General features: G+C 44.5%; 2 protein-coding genes across 4 annotated transcripts in view; both read right to left on the reverse strand.

The window, feature by feature from the left end:
- TRIM17 (tripartite motif containing 17) overlaps positions 1-20,180 on the reverse strand; it is a 48,442-nt gene that overhangs the window by 13,432 nt on the left and 14,830 nt on the right. For 2 of the 3 annotated variants that reach the window (XM_058286366.2, XM_058286364.2), the window contains exons 1-2: positions 1,894-2,019; positions 15-448 (exon numbers count right to left, since the gene is read on the reverse strand). In XM_058286366.2, coding sequence (XP_058142349.1) covers positions 15-443 — 429 coding nt within the window. In that variant the 5' untranslated portion in view covers positions 444-448; positions 1,894-2,019. Of the gene's footprint in view, positions 1-14; positions 449-1,893; positions 2,020-20,180 lie in introns of those variants that run through there. The other variant, XM_071211488.1, reaches the window with a different exon arrangement.
- On the reverse strand, positions 7,345-8,308 carry H3-4 (H3.4 histone, cluster member). Its single transcript, XM_004452321.3, has one exon. The coding sequence runs from the start codon at positions 8,205-8,207 to the stop codon at positions 7,797-7,799; it is 411 nt and encodes a 136-aa protein (XP_004452378.1). The 5' UTR covers positions 8,208-8,308; the 3' UTR covers positions 7,345-7,796.

Raw genomic sequence — 20,180 nt, forward strand, 5'->3', positions numbered from 1 at the left:
GACCAAGAGCTCACCTTGTACTCCTGGATGGCCTCGTCGAGCGGGAGCACCGTGTGCAGCCGGTGGTCTCGGGACTCTCTGCAGACCACACAGATGGGGCTCTGGTCCTCCTGGCAGAAGAGCTTCAGCAGCTCCTGGTGTGTCTTGCACAGGTCCCTCTTCTGGAGGCTGGGGTGCTGCCGCGCCATCTCGGCCACTTTGGTCAGCAGGCGGTTGGGCCGCAGGTTTCTCTGTGGGGACATCTCCCTGCACTCTGGGCAGGGGAAAGACCCCCTGCGCTTCCTTCTCCCCTTCTTCCCTCTCCCCTTCTCCCAGCTCATCTGGATGCACTCGCGGCAGAAGTTGTGGCCGCAGGCGGTCATCACCGGGTCTGTGAAGTAGTCCAGGCAGATGGAGCAGGTGGCCTCCTCCTGCAGCTTTCTGGCAAGTTCCACAGCATCCATGGCTCCTGGGAAAAGAAGAAACAAAGTGAGGGTTGTGCTTTGAGTAACCCCAGAGAGAGTCTCAGGGGAGCAGTTTCCTCTCAAACTGCCACGCAAACCTTGGGCAAACCTTGGATTGATCCTCGCGTCGCCTGTTTTACCTTGACCCATTTTATAGATGTGGAGCAAAAACACCTCTATTTAGGGAATGCAAGTATGGCACTTCAATAACAGACACAAATGCCTCCCAAGAAACCGCATGCAACCAAAGAGGACTTAACATGAAAAAAAAATCTCTTCCCTTAGGCGGTGAGGGGATGCGGTAGGAAACACCTCTCTTTCCCTCTCTCTCCCTCTCCCCCTCTCTCCCTCCCCCCCTCTCTCCCTCCCTCCCTCTCCCTCCCTCTCCCTCCCTCCCCCTCTCTTCCTCTCTCTTTCTCCTCCCCCCTCTCCCTCTCTCTCTCCCCCCTCTCTCTTTCTCCTCCCCCCTCCCTCTCTCTCTCCCTCTCCCCCCCTCTCCCTCTCCCTCTCTCTCTCCCTCTCTCTTTCTCCTCCCTCTCTCTCTCTTTCTCCTCTCTCTCCCTCTCCCCCTCTCTTCCTCTCCCTCCCTCCCCCTCTCTCCCTCTCTCTTTCTCCTCCCTCCCTCTCTCTCTCCCCCTCCCCCCTCTCCCTCCCTTCCCCTCTCTCCCTCTCTCTCTCTTTCTCCTCTCTCTCTCCTCTCTCTCTCTTCCTCCTCTCTCTCACTTCCTCCTCTCTCTCTCTCTCTCTCTCACACACACACACACAGGATTTGGAGTCTGAATACCCTCAACCTTATTCAATGGAGACAGAAATCTTTTCCCTCTACTTGGGGGTTGTTAATAGGCTCATTTTAGATAAATAGGTTTGAGAATATTCCTAAATTACAAATTCTCTCGTTTTCTGCATTTATCTAAAATTATGGCATCTATCCATTTTATAGGCATTCTGGAGTCAATCAGCTAATTCACTCAAGAACTCGCTGTGGGCCAGTCATTTAACCTGCATTATAGCCCTCAGTTCTCAATAGCTGCGAGGCAGGGAGGTTACTGCTCAGAGAAATCCATGCAGGGTCCAGGAAGTACCTCGCGAGCGCCCCAGCTGGGCCGGCTCGGTCGGGAGGAAGCACCCGAGTCTGATTTAATGGCCTTGGACAAGACATTTACATTCCCCCAGAGGGTTTCTTCTGAAAAATGTTGGGACAAAACTAGTTGATCTGTCTAGTCATAATCATCTATGGCTCAAATTTATCAACATCTTCAAAGGCAGAGAGGACACGCTCAATTGTACAAGGGTGCTTGTGGGGTGAACCCAGGGATCTTGACCTAAGATTTAGAGCGAATCACCCAGCTCCCGGGCGCAGAAAAAACAGCGCCTACAGAAAAAAACGCGGCTGCAGCAGAGGCTGTGAGCCCCGGCTGCCCACTCACTGCTTTCAAGGGTCTCTACTCACAGAGGCGGGCACGGAAGCAGGGGAGAGGGGCAGAGACAGCGCACCAAGGAAGGGCTACCAGGCCAAGCAAGCAAACCAGAGGCCCCAAGCCCTCTAGGGGCAGAAAGGCGGGGTTTGGTCCACTGAGACCGTCGGGGGCCATGGCAGGGGGCAGGCCGGCTGGCAAGGCTTTGTGATGTCAGCCCCTCGTTGACGGGGCGGGGTGGGTAGCAACGAGGCCGCAGCTCTGCCGCAGTGGGGTCCCGGGTGTGGTGGGCGCCTCGGGAGCCGAGCGGGGAGGGCGCGAGCCTGCCGCGGGGTGGAAGGGCAGGCTGGGGAGGCTCGGCACCTGACGGAGGCGCATTTCCCCATCCTGGCGCGCGGGGCGGCAGGAAGCAGGAGAGCGGAGGGAGGGCCCGGCTCGCCGCAGGCCCCACCTCGCCCGCCTCGCCGCCCGGGCCTGCCGAGCGCCTCCTGCGTGCCCGCCTCTCCCCGGCGGCGAGCGCAGGTCTGAGCGCCCTCGGGTACGCGACGGGGCATCGGCGTTGACCCTGCGCCGGCTGCTGCCTCCAGCCCCCGACCGCCTCCCTCGGCGCGTCGTTTCCACCAGCGAAGGCACTCAGGGCTGAGGAGCCCTTTCAGTTTAGAAGACAGAATCACAGTGCTTAAAAACACAACAAAAAAACTCTTTCCTACAAACTTGGAAACATGCCGATAAAAAGAACGGTACAACGAACCCTGTCTATGTAAATCGCCCGAAACAGTGTTTTTCTGTACTTGCCTCAGCCTTCCTGTTTTTTTTTCTGGGCTGAAGTATTTCATAGCAAACCCCAGACATCAGTAGGTTTGCCTCTATGGCCTCCCTACCGGCTCTGAAAATAAGGATGTTTTCCTCTATAACCACGATGCCTTGCAAACAACACGTGACAATAATTTGTTTTATCTGATGTCCTGACCCTATTAAAAAGCACCAATTCTCAAAAATGTGTTATTTAAATAGTTAGGTTGTTTGCATCAGGATCCAAACAAGGTTATAAGGTCTTTGGACTTAAATTAGTTTCTCTTGCTCTCCTTTTTCATTTCTTTCTTGTCCCTCCCTTCTCGCCTTCCTCCCTTCCTTCCTCCCTTCCCACCTTCCCTTCTTTCCTCCCTTTCTTTCCATTCTCCTTTCTTCTTTTCAGAATCATGAATGAGTATCAGCCCGCACATTTGGATAGAAACCCTGTGTAATTATCAAGTATGCCAGGCCAGTCAAAAGACTGATATCATTTGTAAGATAAAAATATACCAGTATGAAGAGAAGCAGCTTTTCCTGCCCTGGTGCTTGACAGGAGTTCCTTCTGTGATGCTACAATACCAACAGGCAGTATCCATACAGGGTCAAAGAAAGCAAAGTATGGCTTATTTTGTTATCATTATCTAAAAAATTGAAATCAATAATAGATGATCTATTCTTTACCAATAGGTGATAATATTAGGCTCTTCTTATCATTCAGGGGGAAATACATTACCCATGTTGTCATGATTTTTTTAATGCCCCTGCATTTTCCTTCTTTGAAAGAAAAGCTTTTCAGTTTTGAAACGGTGAGGCACGGCTATGTGTGGATGGCATTTAATTGTTTCTCTTCAATGATCAATAGTCATGAGGTGCAGCAGTGCTCAGAGATGTAGTCACCAAGTGAACAAGCTCTTTCATACGAGCGCCTTAGCCCTTTCTCTTTAATATGCTCTGCAATGGTAACTTGGGCATTGGAGGGAAGAGCACATTAGAGACTCATCAGCACCAAAGCGGTATTTACCTTGGTGGTGGTTTGGAGACAGGCATCACAGAAAGACGTGCTCTTTGCATCTGTTCCATGCCCGTGGGTATCAGCTCATTGTGAGTATGACCTTTTGATGAGGTTGCTTCACTTGAGGTGCTACTCGCCTCGATCAGGATGGGTCTTAATCCTATTACTGGAATCCTTTACAAGCAGAATAAAGTTGAGGCAGAGTGAGAAAGCCGCAGGGAGCAGCCAGAAGCTGAAATTCAAGGGAACGTGGAGGAGAAGGGAGAGGCCAGGGGAGGTAGCCATGTGCCTGTCATGGGACAGGGGAGCCAAAACCGAGGATTGCCAGCAGCCAGCCTCAGGATGCCAGTCTTTGGGGAGAAAGCATTGCCTTGATGATATCTGCGATTAGGACTTTCTTTTAGCCTCCTAATAAATTCCCATGTGTAAGGCATCCCATTGAATCGTATTTGCTTGAGCAGCCCAGGAAACTAAAACATCTTGTAACAGAACAATTAGCACTTCTGTTTCAGAACTTATATTGCATGGCATTAATTTTTACTTAAATTCTTTACTTTTAAAAAGGTAATCCATGTAAATGGCCTGAAATTTTAAAAATTCCAAAAGGATATACAGTGAAAATTGAGTCTTTTCTGCCTCTCTTCATCAACCTTTGGTTTCTCTCAAGACGTAGTTTCTCACATGTTCTTCAAACAAAGCATGCCCAATCATCTAATTATTCTTTTTGCCTAAATGGTAGACTATTATACATGTTGTTCTACAAACTACATTTTGTTAAACCTAACAATGTATCAGGGCCTCTAAGAGCTACCTTACTGTGCTTAATGACTTAATGTTCCATTTTGTTTGTTTAACCAGCTCCCTTTTGGGTGTTTCGAGTGTTTACAATCATTTTTACCTTAAAGGTAATATCTTACTCAGTCCAATAATCAGAGGCCCCTAAATGGGGCATTAATGGTGTATGTGTTCTTTTTTTTATTATTTCTCTCCCGTTCCACCCCCCAACCCCCCCCCCCCCATTGTCTGCTCTCTGTGTCCTTTTCCTGCATGCGTGTTCTTCTTTGTCCGCTTCTGTTGTTGTCAGCGGCACAGGAATCTGTGTTTCTTTTTTTGTTGCATCATCTTGTTGTGTCAGCTCTCTGTGTGTGTGGCGCCATTCCTGGGCAAGCTGCACTCTCTTTCGCGCTGGACAGCTCTCCTTACGGGGCGCACTCCTTGTGTGTGAGGCTCCCCTATGCGGGGACACCCCTGCGTGGCAAGGCACTCCTTGCCCACACCAGCACTGCGCATGGCCAGCTCCATATGGGTCAAGGAGCCGGGGGTTTGAACTGCGGACCTCCCATGTGGTAGATGGACGCCCTATCCACTGGGCCAAGTCCGCTTCCTGGTGTATGTGTTCTTTAACAACTTGCTGGGCTGATGCATCACTTTTACAAATATTTATCAACTATGGAGGAGATGTGCTGCAGGACCTGTGGGGTCAATGAGGTCAGTGAGGCCAGTGAGGACCCTTAGGTCCCACTCCTACTGCTCTCCCCAAGGCGCTGGCTCCTGCCAGGCTCATTGTGCTCAAGTTATCAGGCTTTGTTTCAAGGCCTTTATCTCCTGTAGTTGTGAACTATGGGAATAAACCCATTTGGTCCCCACCTGCCAGGGAATGCCTTGTGTTTTTTAGGACTCTTGGTTACAAGTGCCCCAAATCCCAATTTGATCTACCTTCAAATTTTGGCAAATTTAAATGGTATTGGGGCATCTTACAAAACCTAGGGGTCTCGGGAACAACAGAAGCATAGAATCTTCCTCTCCCACCTATCCTCATTCCAGCACCCTGCTGTGTTCTTCTGTCTTGCTGCATGTGACAGAAAACACTGGGGCCCACAGCTCCAGAGGCTCACCGTTTTTGGCTTTACTCACCAGAGCAAGATTAAAGACATTATCTCTTGTCCAGAAATCTGGGTGGGAGGGAGAGGAATGATATCAATGCCCATGCTAGTTTTAATACTAGTAAGTTGAGCTCCCACTGCAGGTTAGGCACCTTGCCAGAGCTTAATCAGTATGGTCTCACCTGATTTTTCATAACAATTCTCTGAGCACTACGATGCCCAGGGACTCATGGCCCAGCTCAGAGTAGGTGTTAACCTTTGGGTCACAGACCAGGTAAGATCTGAGCATCTCCTGAGCCTGGTAGGCAGTGGCTCCATGCTGTGTGGGAAGGGTGTACTTGGGGGCTGAGGAGGGTGATGGCTGGCAGGTAATCAGTAGTCACCCCTGAAGAAGCATCAGAGTGAGGCCAAGAGAAAGCTCCCAGGATGACTCTGCCTCTCTTGCCAAATTCTAGAAGCCAAGGCCCCCTTCAGTAGTCAATTCAAGCCTACATCGCAGCCCCGCCCACAGTCCCAACAGGCTTTCCAAGAACAACCCCTCCCTCCTGTGCCTCCTGCTTCTGCCAGTGGGACTCCCAAGCCAGTAATCTTTTTATTCTCTCTCTAAATTCTCCAGGTCCTATCTCCTGTTTCCTTTCTTTGGGAGAAGAGGGGGTATGACGTGTTTCACCCCATAAGGAATATAAAGTCTCATGAAAAAGATACATATGATTTTTTCTATTTTATTAAATATTAAGTAAAGGCAAAAGATTATAAAATGTTTCATTTGCTAAAGGCTGCTAATGAAAGAGAGGTCTGCTTTTTTCCCTTGGCTCCTTGGAGGTGACCTCTGGGCCCCTTAGTGTCCTCCGTCATAGGAAGGGCTTTGGCCACTGAACAGTCTATGTGTGATTTTATGACGGGGGCTTTGAGTCCCATGGCATCAGTTCTGGTTTGCCTGTCAGTTGGGGCACCCACCTGTCTCTCATCGTTAAGGCTAGCTGGTCACATGGTGGTAGTAGGGTTTCCCAAGAATGTTTCCAGTGAGTCTCTGGAAGCCTCAGTTCTCAAATGGTCCAACATTACTTCTGCCACTTTACAAATCTTGACATCAGCCCAGACACAAGTGTTGGGAAATAAGTCCACCTCTCATCAAGCCAAGCTTCAAATTTTCACTGCAAAGGGAATGGATCCAGGATAGGGTGGAAATTTGTCTTTTATTATTATTGTTGCAATCTACCAGAAACTAATTTCTAATTTTAGGAGTTTTAGGTGGCTTTCCACTTTTCAGGTGCATTGCTCCCCAGTATGGTAGGCAGCCTCTTAGATGATACCTGCCATGACCCTCAACTAGAATTCACACCCTGTATAATTTCCTTCCCCTTGAGAAGTCACTAGCTCACATCTAAGAAATAATACAGCAACATGTTGGGTCATGGCCCAACATTCACTTACAAATACCTGTGGCTTCTGTCTCTTGGTTCACTCACCCTGGGAAGAGCAAGCTCCAGTTTACGAAGTTAGAAGCAGCCCTGTCTGGCCTGGCAAGGAACTGAGCCCCTCAGTCCAACAGCCCATACCACAGCGGAAGCAATCCAACTCAAAACCACGGGAGTGAGGTGACAAGCAGATCCTCCCAGAGCAGTAAGCAACCCTGCAATCTCAGGAGAGCTGGAGCCAGAGAACCCTGGGAAAGCAGTTCTCACATCCTTGCTCCTGAAAAACTATGGCATTGTTCCAGCCTCTGCTCAGGGGCAACCTGTTACACAGCAGTAGAAAATGAAGTCATCAGAATTTATGTATTTATTTTCCTCCTTCAAATTCATATCTATCTCATTTTATTAATTTTTCACTGATTCGCCAAGTGCCAGGGACTGCCCTAGGGACAAAAGGATGTCATCTCTTCAAAGAACTAATATAGTGGAACAGAAATATCAGTAACCAACCTGCACTGTGCCCAGCACCTCTTAAGTGAAAGGGTGAGGAAACTGATGGGTTTAAATTTGATCCTAAATATGTCTTTACTCCTCCAGTAACTGCCTGGTTTTGCTGGAGCCACTCACTCATCAGTGCCCTATTATTTGCACACTAAAGGGTGGGCAGGGATCGTGATTACCGAGAAGGCTATCCTCAAGATGAGTAACCTGCTAAAATTTGGACTTTCGGAGTGTTACAGCTCCTCTTTTGGAAACGTGGGTGGCTCTGAAAAGAGCCTTTGGTTTTCAGGGAGCAACTTGCCAAAGCCTATCACGGGGGGGTGGGGGTGGGAGGCTCACGCCCGCTCCCCACGGATGCGGCGCGCCAGCTGGATGTCCTTGGGCATGATGGTGACGCGCTTGGCGTGGATGGCGCAGAGGTTGGTGTCCTCGAAGAGCCCCACCAAGTAGGACTCGCACGCCTCCTGCAGCGCCATCACGGCCGAGCTCTGGAAGCGCAGGTCGGTCTTGAAGTCCTGCGCGATCTCGCGCACCAGGCGCTGGAAGGGCAGCTTGCGGATCAGCAGCTCGGTGGACTTCTGGTAGCGGCGGATCTCGCGCAGCGCCACGGTGCCGGGCCGGTAGCGGTGCGGCTTCTTCACGCCCCCGGTAGCCGGCGCGCTCTTGCGGGCGACCTTGGTGGCCAGCTGCTTGCGCGGAGCCTTGCCGCCGGTCGACTTGCGAGCGGTCTGCTTGGTGCGGGCCATGGCGAGCTTCCTTTCTTCCTCACCAACCTCTTCACCTGCTCCTTCGCAGACTGCCGAGAACAGCCGCGGGGCCTTCCTTTATACAGGCTGCTCTGCTCTGATTGGGCGAGGGTGCTTGGGCCACCGCGCGCCCTCGCGTGCTGCGCTCTGATTGGCTGCAGCGGCCCTCCGCGCTCGAGAGCCTCCTAACGGTTCTCAGCTACACCTCAGAGCCGTGTTTTCGCCTTGGCCCTTGCTGAGGCTTGCCACGCGTCCTCACGTCCTCACGCGTGTCCGGGAGCATCTCCCAGGAGTGGCGTAGCTGGGTGGTTTTATTCTGCCCATACCGAGGCCTTTCTACCCTCACAGTTGTCCCCCTTTTTTGGTCAGCGAGGCTGTCCCTTCCCGCACTGTCATGGCGAAAAGAACTTTCTAGAAGCCCAAACCCAGGAACGCCGTGTTCCTTCCTTACCGGGGTTTTAACACAGCATCCTGGCCTTCCTTCCAACGTCGGGGCCCCTCAGAAGAACCTGAGTAACAACCGATTGAGGATGACGGGTCCCACGTCTAGTCTGGAGTGGGAGATCTGACCCCCTCAGTCTGGGTTCAGGCTCCCCCTCCTCACTGGCCCTGAGAATTCGGAGCGGACTTGAACCTTCCCCACACGGTCAGTCCTCCAAAAGGGTCCCTGGCGTACATCTCAGGAACACGAGGGTCCTTGGATGGTGTTTTTATACCGCTGGGCATGGTTTCCTGTGCAGGTGCCCAGGAAGGAGTCAATTCTGCAAGGGAGTTTTATTTATGTTACCGTGACGCAGGCTTGACTCAGCGGTGACGAAGCGCCTCTGAAGGCAGCCGTTGGCTGCGAGCAGACGGCTCGACCTCGCTTTTTCCAGTCACGGGATCTTTTGTTTGGTGCAGGTTGTCAGTGGCTTTGAGCCATACAGAATAGGACAGAATGCCTCCTGGTACTGTGTACCTGGAAAAACTAGCAAAACTAAAAACTAAATTAGGGTCTGCCTACATCCCACCCACCTACTTACCCCCAGTTGATCTTATTACATGTAAAAAGCTCTTTTAATTAATTCAGTTTGTTTTGATGCGCACTAATTTAGTACCATTTGTTGGCTATCCTCAGAGGGCCCAAGGTCCAGGGAAATACATACTATATCCCAAGAAGAGACATTTTATCAGGAAACCAGGGAGAGCTTTTCAGATACTCACATTCTGCCCAAGAAATTGCCTTGTCTAGGATACAGGTATTTTATAGATAACGTTGTGTTTGTTCTGTGTCCCCAAGCCATGCCACTGATTCAGATCAGCATTTTCTTTTTTTTTATTGACTTTGTAATAATATTACATTAAAAATATATATATATGAGGTCCCATTCAACCCCACCACCCCTACGCCACCTCTCCCCACCCAGCAGCACTCTCTCCCATCATCATGACACATCCATTGCACTTGGTAAGTACATCTCTGGGCATCTCTGCACCTCATGGTCATTGGTCCACATCATGGCCCACACTCTCCCCCATTCCATCCAGTGGGCCCAGGGAGGATTTACAATGTCCGGTGATTGCCCCTGAAGCACCATCCAGGGCAGCTCCAAGTCCCTAAGACACCTCCACCTCTCATCTCTTCCTGCCTTTCCCCATACCCATCAGCCACCATGTCCACTTTTCCCAATCCAATGCCACCTTTTCTATGTGGACCTTGGATTGGTTGTGTCCACTGCACCTCTATGTCAAGAGGAGGCTCAGATTCCACATGGATGCTGGATGCAATCCTCCCACTTTCAGTTGTAATCACTCTAGGCTCCATGGTGTCACAGCTCAAGGCATTTGTATACACCACTAAGAGGGAAAAAGGGGGGTAGAATGTAGTATTTTTTTTAAGGTTCTTTGAAATTTGAGTCATTAATGACCATTTTGGTCATTAATTTTTCACTCTCTTTAGTATCATTCCCATCAGCAGGTTTTGCCAGAATAATCATCTGTGCTTTGTATGTTGATTTAATTAAGTCCTTGATTAAATAACAAAACAAAGATTCCACACTTAAGTTTCTTTACAGTCAAGTTACCTTCTGTGTTTATTTTTTAACATTTTATTGTCACAACTGAGAGGACAAGTCATGTTTCTCAGGCACCAATGATCTTATGTTAAGTGTTTAAATCTCCTGACACTGTATTCCCAAAATTGAATTCTAAATGTTAAATAAAATGAAAGAAAATGTTCAGGAAATCTTTTGCAGCTAAAACTTTCTTAGAGATTTCCTAGAAGGCCCCTGGAAAAAAAATCACAAACCCCTGGCATTTTCACAACAAATCTGGACTCCCAAGGGGGAATAACTTATTCCACCCAGAAAGCAGAAAAAACTGGTACCAAAAATCAAATGAATACTCAGAAGTCCTCAAATGGTTTCTCTGAAATGATTGCTCCTAAATGTAGTCTAAGCCACACGGTAATTATGACTTAATCAAAGCAATTTGTTAACTTCTATTTCAGCAACAATAATTGTCCATTGTCCAGGAGGGCAGCAGAGTTCATAAAAACATGTAATAGCTGCATATGTTATTTAAATACTTCTCAAAGTGCAGAAATGAACACGTTCACATTCATCACAGAGCCAAAGATCATAGCCTCTCCACAGCAAATAAAAATAAGCAAAAGCATATAAATGTAAAGTTACACTTAGTAATTAGCACTTCAGTATTCTCTTACCTGGAAATCAGCTAGCTGTCTAAAGAATGCCTATTTAATAAAAATAAAATAAAATAAAAAATAATGCCTATTAAGTAACCCAAATTAACATCAGACTAAGATCTCAAGATACCTGAAGATCATGGAAATTATCTTCAAGATGATATACTATAAAACATAATCATGGGAGCAGATGTGGCTCAAGCTGTTGAGCACGTGCTTGCCACATAGAAGGTCCGGGGTTTGGTTTCTGGAGCCTCCTAAACAAACAAACAAAAACAAACAACAAGCAAAACAAATGAAAATAACCAACTCAGGGATGCCACTGTGGCTCAGTTGTTGAGCACCTGCTTCCCACATACAAGGTCTCAGGTTCATTCCTTGGCCCCAATACCTCAAAAACCAACCAACCAAAATAAAAAAAAAAACATAGTTATTGCTTAAATAATCAAGATGACATACTATAAAACATAATCACTGTTTAAATAAAGTTTATCAGAGTAATGCTTCAGTCTGGCTAAACTTAGTTTACATATTTTGAAATCCTAACATGGAGTAGAAATAACACTAGTTTATTTAATCAATGTACCCGAATAAATTTAGGAAGAACATACCCAAGTAGAATAAAGTGTATGCTTGTATTTTCACTTAACACTGATAAATGGGAGAAGACATAATGGTTTGTATTAACCAAAAATATTAAACTAGTCTTGTTTGCCAAATATCTGCCTAAATTATATGAGCTTGAATTTTAAAATCATCTAGGAGATGGTTTCTGTAAGGCTACTTTAAAAATCCAGCATATTCAACATATTTGATGTTCAATCTTTTTATACTGTTGGATCTTTAGGGATAATCTATTTATATAAGTACTTATTTAACTCTAAGTCAATGAGAATAGAGCTTTAAATTGAGATATTTTATAATCTAGTTGGGTAATAGGATCTGGAGGTAGGAAATTATTACATGCACATACATTGTATTTCTGAATTACAAACACATACACACGTGGACACAGGGCACACTTACAGCTTCAATGCCAAAACTTCAGGAAACATAGAATTACAAAACTCACTGGTCCATGTCCTCTGTTCTTTTCCCAGTGGGTACAAATTCTCAATTACTTTGCCTCAAAATAGACAAACTAACAAACAGAAACCAAAACAGATCTTCTGTCAGCTTTCATCCAGCAGAGACAAGATTTTTCTATAAACCAATAATCTGTTCACTGAGATCGCTAAGTGGTCAGACCACAAAACCAGCATCCCCATGGTAAATAACTTGTTCTCCCAGAAATCACAAGGAGGCAGAATCAAAAATCAAGTGCATACTCAAAAATAAGATAAAATTCTTATTGTGCTTCTGATGACCAAAACTCTAAAGCAGAGGATCAGGAATTGGACGCACCACTGGGTTCCTGAATGATCAGTGAGGAAAAGAGTACAAAGGGATCCAAGAGGTCCCCTGACCTGGAGGTGTAATGGGGATCCAATGGCAAGGTACAAATCTCATCTAAGGTAAGGCACCAAAACTATAAAGACAGAAATTGCACCTAAATGTAACATGTCAAAGACTTCCATGTTGTACTGTCAGATAATTAGAAACCTGTTGGGCTGCAGCTTGGACATGGTGTTTTGAGGACTACTCATTTCCTTCCTCTACTGCCAGCAATTCATACAATCCTCTCTCCTGACTTCCAAGGTCCTTTTTGTGTCTTTCTAATGGAAAGAATTTAGGAGTGATGCTAAAAGGTAAGATAGGAAACTAATCAGAAGTTTGGCAATGGATCAAAGATGAATATTGTTTTAAAATCCACGCGCATGTTAAATAATAAGATAAGTTTCGTCTGTGGGCTTGAACCTCTGGGAACTCTCAGTGAACCAGATCACTGATGGGATCAGATTAAATAACAAAAACCAAAAACAACCTGAAACACATTCTCCTGTTAATATACTGCTATCTATAATCATATAACCATAACTACAGTTTCAGGGTTGATGGGTTGACACTTGCCAGCTTTTGTAAAGAAAGTTTTATTGGAACTCAGCATGCTCATTATGTATTGTCCATGGCTGCTGTCAATGGCACGATTGAGCAATTGCCATAGAAATCCATAGGGCCCACAAGGCCTGAAGGATTTACTGTCGACCCTTTACTTGTTCTGTCAGTGTGGCTATTGAGTACCTGAAATGTGATTAGAGGGGCTTAGGAACTGAATCTTTAATTTTCTTTAATATTAATTCATTTACATCCATATTTCAAAATTGATACTCAATACTAAATTCTAATTTTTGCTCTCCAATGTGGAAATTCCATATACTTCTAAAGAATTTTTCTGCCTCTTCTCTATTTACTTCTAGAAGATCTTTACAATTAAAAAATAATAACAACCAGTAAAACCACATTAGGATTATGTTAAGTTTATACATCAATTTAAGAGCAAATGGCTTTTTTTCCCTTTAAACTTATTTTATTAACCAAGGAAGCAGACCCCTCCGTTTCTTTAAACCTTCTCTATAGACTTTTAAATGAGCTTTATGCTATTAGTCATATTAAATTCTACTAACTCTTATTTGGAGGTGGCAAAGCTATTGAGTTTGTATGATACTTTCATATTTGGCTGACTTTTTTTTTTAAGCCATTTTGTTCACACACCATACTGGCTGACTTTCTGAATGAACCTTTTCACTTGTGTTTTGATTGTTTCTCTGGAGTGTTCTCAGACTTCAGCATGCATCAGAATCATCTGAGGTCAATGTGCACAGATTGCTGGGGCCCACCCCCTAATTTTGATTCAGTGGATCTGGGTTATACCCAGGAATTGGCATTTTTTGGAAGTTTCCAAGTAACCCTGGGACAGGAACCATGCTTTGGAAGCCTTGATCCAGGGTTTCCAGGTAGTGAATACTATAAAATAATTTGAAGTCTTTTCCATTTGGCTCATACTTCTTTTTCAGTAGTGAAACTTATTTTACTACATTCTTGAATATTCCAGGATAAAGGTAATACTAGAGGTGAAAGCGGTCGAGTTGCATTCCTGAGTTCAGAATGATGTGAGCCTTTGTTTGAGAGCTACTTGTTTTATCAAGATAAAGAATTATCAATGTATTATTTTATGAAAAATTTCCTATTTACCTAAAAAGATAACTTTTCAATATCAGCAAAAACACTGTTGAGTAATGATTTTCTTTTTTACTTATAAAGTTGAGTCATGTTTATGGATTTCCCAATGCTGAAAAGTCCTTCCATTCTTGTGAGTAACCCTACTTCATTCTTTTTTCAAAATGTACAATCAATGGCTTTCAGTATAATCAGAGCTGTGCTTTCATCACCACAATTAACTTTAGAACATTTTCCCTGCTCCAAAAAGAGAACGCCATGTCCTAAATCACCCGCCGCCCCTCAAATAAACCTTACGTTATTCTTCTGACAAGGACTTTTTCGTAGGGGGCGCTCTTCCAAGCCCTCTGGAGGTAGGTCGATCTTTGCGTTCTAATTGGCTGACAACCCAGCTGTTCTATCCAATTAGAGAGCTAACTGCAGCTCTTATTTAAATACGTCTTTAATCCAAGTCCATGTTAGAGTTTTTCCAAACCCTCATTTGAATTTGCCACATGAACAGGATCCACCTGTATCCAATCACCTCCTGAAGGATCTACGATTTCTCCCTTTGAGGTACATTTCTGCACCCAACAAGGCTTAGAAGTTGGTTGTGGCTGACGTTAGGAAGAAGGGTGGCGCAAGGGCGGCCACAAGGGACTGTGGCCACACACCTCTGACCTCTCTTCGAAGTGCCGAGACCGTCTCGAGGACACCAGCTGCAAGGAATATAGAACCGAAGGCTCTCTTCCAACCCACTTATTTCTAAAGCTGTGTCAATTCTTTTTGCCAGTCCAACACTTGTGAGAGAGTGAACCCCATAACCAATGTCTATCACAGGAAGCCTTTTAGTTCCCTGCTTTGCACACTTTATAGAAGTAACGAGGTTATATTTTGATACCAGCCGGGGTAAATTTCAGTGGATTTTAGTTGATTTTACATTTTCTGAATCTACAGACAAAAACAGTGGTAACATATAGATTAATAGGAATAAACAAGTAGAGTATTTAATAATATTCTAATGAGACTGCAAATTTCGTGCTGTTTGGCCAACCTACTCCCTCCACCCCCTCCCCTCATAAATTTCCTTGTTCAACCAGGGGATGCAGAAGGGGGCTGAGATTTCTTTCTTTCTAAAACTCATGAACTTTTGGGGAAAAGGAAAACAAAAGCATAATCTTATTTCCTCTTATAGTTTAAATCCCTGACTGGGTACACAATGAGAGCCAGTATCCTCAGCTAGGAATAAATTAAATGGATATACAAAAAACTGATATTTAGAAATAGCTCAAGTGAGTTCTTTTCTCCAATGTGCACAATGCCAATACGGTGACACCAGGATTTCGAAAAAAGAAAGGGCCAGCCCAGTGGTTACCAGAGAGCAGTAATTTCCTCAAATCCATCTTTCTGAGCTGAAAATTGTGCCGATTTTTATGTGATTTTGTGGGGGCTGGTTTAGTATAATGAGATGGAGTGAGATTACATGCGGTAGGATGTGGGTCTTAGCTGAGCATGTTCTGTTTCAAAGCATGTTTGGTCATGGATTGGATGTAAGAAAATGGCGGTGCAATGGCAGCTGTGGGCGTGATCTTTACTATAGTAATGAAGCAAAGGTAACTTTTAGCTCAAGCTTCTCTTAACTATGCATGTCTTAGTGACCAGAACCAGTTTATTTCTGTTCTGAAGTGAAAGGCAAAACAGGTTCTAACCCAGATCTTGAGATTAAATCATTTAATAGTCTCATTATCATGCATAATGAGATGACTTTCCTGTTAATATAAATAAAGGGCCTTAAGCTAAGGAAATAGAAACTCTAATAGAAAGAAAGGTTTAACAGAAAGAAAGGTTCTTTCAGTCAAGGGTTAATGAAGCTGCAGCTTCAGTTATGGCAGGCCCCATCCAACAATGCCAGGTCAAGTGCCTCTCACACTTTGAGTCTCTTGGACTTCCACTGCTGTATGTTTCTTTTTATAACCAGAGAAAGTTCTCTGCTTTAATGGGCTCATGAGATAGTTTGGGATAAACCAGGATAATTGTATCTTGAGAACTTAACTTTAATTATATCTGCAAGACTCTTGCCATTTCACATACATGTTTATAGGTTCCCGGGATTAGGCTATGGCCATCTTTGGAAGGTCATTCCCCAAAACCCAGTTTATCACTGGATTTCTATGGACACGTTTTCCTTTGGGACTGATTTAGTTGTCCATTACTTGACATGCAATGTGTAATAAAAATGAAGCCCATTCCCTCACAGGTGGACTCAGAAATGTTGGTAGGATTTACATTCTTACCATAGGCATTCACAGATGGTTGCACATAAAGGGATAGACAAGGCTGGATATATATATATTTTTTTTTTTTTCCAAGAAAAATGACAATGAAATTGGTGTGTCCCAGAGAACCTTGATGTAAAAGCAGGACTATATGATGTCTCCAAGTTTTTTGAGGGTAGAGATGTTTGTTCCATAAGATCCTACTTGACTGAGCAAAATGCAAACTGTGGGAAGTTGGAGTGAGCAGATATTATTGTTATATATGCATACAAAATGCAGTCATGGCAGAACATAATCTCAATGGAGAAAATTAGGACAGTAATAAAATACACCCTCCTAGAATGTAGGGTAAACATATACCTAGCCATGAAGTCAGTTACCATCAGATGATATAGATCATGCTAAGTAAGAAGGTGACACAAAGTCTTAGTGATTAAGACTAAATATGAACAAGAATGAAATGTTCAATAGCTGTCTCCTTTTCTTAAAAAATTCAGAAAATTTCAAACATATACAAAGGTAGACAAAATAGTAAAATAAACCCAACTCTTCTGGTTTGCTAAAGATGCTCAAGCAGATACCATAAAATGAGTTGGTTTTTAAAATGGGAATTTATTAGTTTACAAGCTTACAGTTTTGAGACTGAGAAATATGCCCAAATCAGAGCAATATCAAGGTGATGCTTTCTTCTCAAAGGCCAGCTAGATCCGGGACTCCTCTGTCACATGGCAAGGCACATGGTGGCATCTACTAGTCTCTCCCATCCCTTCTGGGTTTCATTGCTTTCAGCTTCTTGTTTCCGTACAACCAAATTTTCTCTTTTTGTTTGAATTTCCTTTTCTTATAAAGTACTGTAGTAAGAGAATTAAGACCCACCCTGAATGAAGTGGGTCACATCTCAACTTAAGATCCTACTCACCCAAAGGTCCTACCTGCAATAGGTCCACATGCACAGGGATGAATTAACTTTAAGAACATACTGTTCTGGGGTCCAAACAGCTTCAAACCATCCCACCTATTTTAACAGGTGTTATGACACTTGCCCTGGGGGCACCCAGCTGCCACACTGTAGGCAGCTATTTGGAATGGCCCAATATGAATGAGCTTGGAAATGGAGACTCTGAGGCCTGCCAGCCATCGCATGAGTGAGCTTCATAGCAGACCCTACCCCAGCAAGACCTTGGGGTGACTGCGGCCCTGGTCCACAGCTTGGTTCCTGCCTTCCGAAAGAGCCTGAGCCAGAGACACCTAGCTGAGTCACATTTTGATTCCTGGCACACAGAAACTACGATATAACATGGTTGTTCTGTTTAGCTGCTAAATTTGGAGTAATTTCTAACACATCAACAGATAAATATTACCCACCTCCCAAGATCAGTTATATGCTAGATCTCTACATAGCTAATAATTTGGGTTACTTTGTACAATGCTAAATTTCACCTTTCTACTCTGTATCAAATGGGTAAGCAATGAAAATCCAAACCTTAAAGCCATTTTATACTCAATGGTTAATAGAAGGTACTTGTTTTAAAGGTTGGTATTGTAAAATAATGTCAGTTTTATTACAGACTTCTAAATAACTCCAGTTTAACAAATTTATTGTTCCCAACTTGGGATCTTGAATTAGTCAGCTCTTGTTGCTACACTGCTGAAAAACAAACAATCCCAAATCTCAGTGGCTAACAAAAACAGATTTATTTCTTGCTCATGGGTCTGGACGTTGGCTACAGAAGTTCTGCCTTAGGGTGCTCAGGTTCAGGGATGCTTCACATGTCCTCTGCGTGCTTTTCTTATGGCAAAGGTCGGGGGTGCAAGACACAAAGAAGAAATTTTCAATGCCTCTTTAAGCTACTGACATGGAACTGGCATACTGCCATTTCCCACATTCCATTGGCCATATAAATTGCATTATCAAGTCAGAAAATTATATTCCTATATAGTTTTTTGTTATTATTTTTAAATTTTATTTTGAAAGAAGCTTTAGATTACATAAATGTTACATCAAAAATATAGTGGATTCCCATATACCCCACCCCCTCTCCCTTCCAAACTTTCCCACATTAACAACACCTTTCATTAGTGTGGTACATTTGTTACAGTTGATGAACACATACTGAAGCATTACTACTAACCATGACCTGTTATTTACATTATAGTTTATGATTCACACCACACAATTTTTAAAGTTTTAACAAAATGTATAATTGCCTATATCCAACATTGCAATGTCGTGCAGGACAAATCCAATGTTCCCAAAATGCCCCTTGTTACACCTGTTTTTCCCTCTCCCTCCCCTCAGAACCTCTCGTGGCCACTGCCTTTATATCAATGATACAGGTTCTTCCATTGCTAGAATAATAAGTCTACTTCAGTCCATAGTTGCATTCTCCCCATATGTTTGTTCACTCCTCAGTCTTGAGGATTTGGGGATGGTTATGCCCACTCTGTTTCTGACTGAGAGGGGGCTTAGATCCCATGGGACATATGGATGGAACTGTCTCGCTTGCAGTTGCAGATATTCTGTTTTTCGGGATGGGCGTTGTCCATCATCATCCTTTTGTTGTCCTGGGAGAGTCCAATGAACTGGAGAGTAGGTATCGCAACACTGCCAAGATTCGGGGCTCAATCAGCATATGAACAGACTGAAGATTTCAGTCTCTGGGACATATATTTAATGAGTATAGTGCTAATTATAGGTTCAAATAAAAGGGGCAGAGGAGCCATGTGTAGGAGAATTATAAATGAGTCGAATTCTGTTACACTGAGGAAATAGGCTATCATATATTCCAAGGTAAGGCCCACTGATGTGACTGATTTCATGCGATTGCCCTGCCCCTCTATAATTTTTAATGTTTGTTGAACAATAGTAAATCTAACACAGCCTAAACTCTTTGTTGCAAATGTCCACTATTCTTCATTCCATACTCCAAATATATTAATCTTTTCCCAAGAAAGGTACTCTGGAAGTTCCATCTAATAACATTATAAGGCTTGAAGTCCAGAACCTGAAAGCTGTTAAACTAAAAAGATAAATGGATGGTATAATCAGAGAAACACTTCCATTTAGGGAAGCGGATGTAGCTCAAGCAATTGGGTTCCCACCTACCATGTAGGAGGTCCAGGGTTCGATGCCCAGGGCCTCCTGGTGAAGGCAAGCTGGCCTGTATGGTGAGCTGGTCCATGTGGAGTGCTGGCCTGCATGAAGAACTGCCCCGTGCAGGAGTGCTGCCCCGTGCAGGAGTGCTGGCCCATGTGGAGAGCTGGTGCAGCAAGACGAGGCAACAAAAAGAGCCACAGAGGAAAGATAATAAGAGACGCAGCAGATCAAGGAGCTGAGGTGGCGCAAGAGAATGATTGCCTCTCTCCCACTCCACAAAGCCCCAGGATCGGTTCCTGGAGCCACCTAATGAGAATACGAGCAGACAGAAGAGCACAGTGATTGGACTGAGAGAGCAGACAATGGGGGGTGGTGGGTAAGTAAATAAATAAGTCTTTTAAGATAAATAAATAAGGAGAAGAATGGCAGGGAACTGTGAAAGTCCTCTGGACAAATGTTACTGGGTCCTCCTACTGCAGTGGTAGGATTATTCCTTGATTAGGCGAAGGTTCTGGAATGATCCCAGTCCATTGTTCTCCTTATCTACTGTCCATGCCTCTGAACTACCTTTATCCATTATGCTCATTAACTTTATCTAAAAAAGGCTTTGTTGAATATAACCTCCTTTGGAGGCTGCGCTTCTCTACCTTCTCTATGGATGTGGTCATCTGGGAAGTGCCAGGGAATGACCAGGTACCTCCCACATGGGAAGCAGGCACTCAACCACTGAGCTACTCCTGCCCCCCTAAAGGACTTTTCATCTCTCGAACAGTCGATGTCTCTTCAGCTCAGTCTACCAGTACTTCTGATCATTAAAA

Source organism: Dasypus novemcinctus, chromosome 2, assembly GCF_030445035.2.
Source record: "Dasypus novemcinctus isolate mDasNov1 chromosome 2, mDasNov1.1.hap2, whole genome shotgun sequence".
Lineage (NCBI taxonomy): Eukaryota > Metazoa > Chordata > Mammalia > Cingulata > Dasypodidae > Dasypus > Dasypus novemcinctus.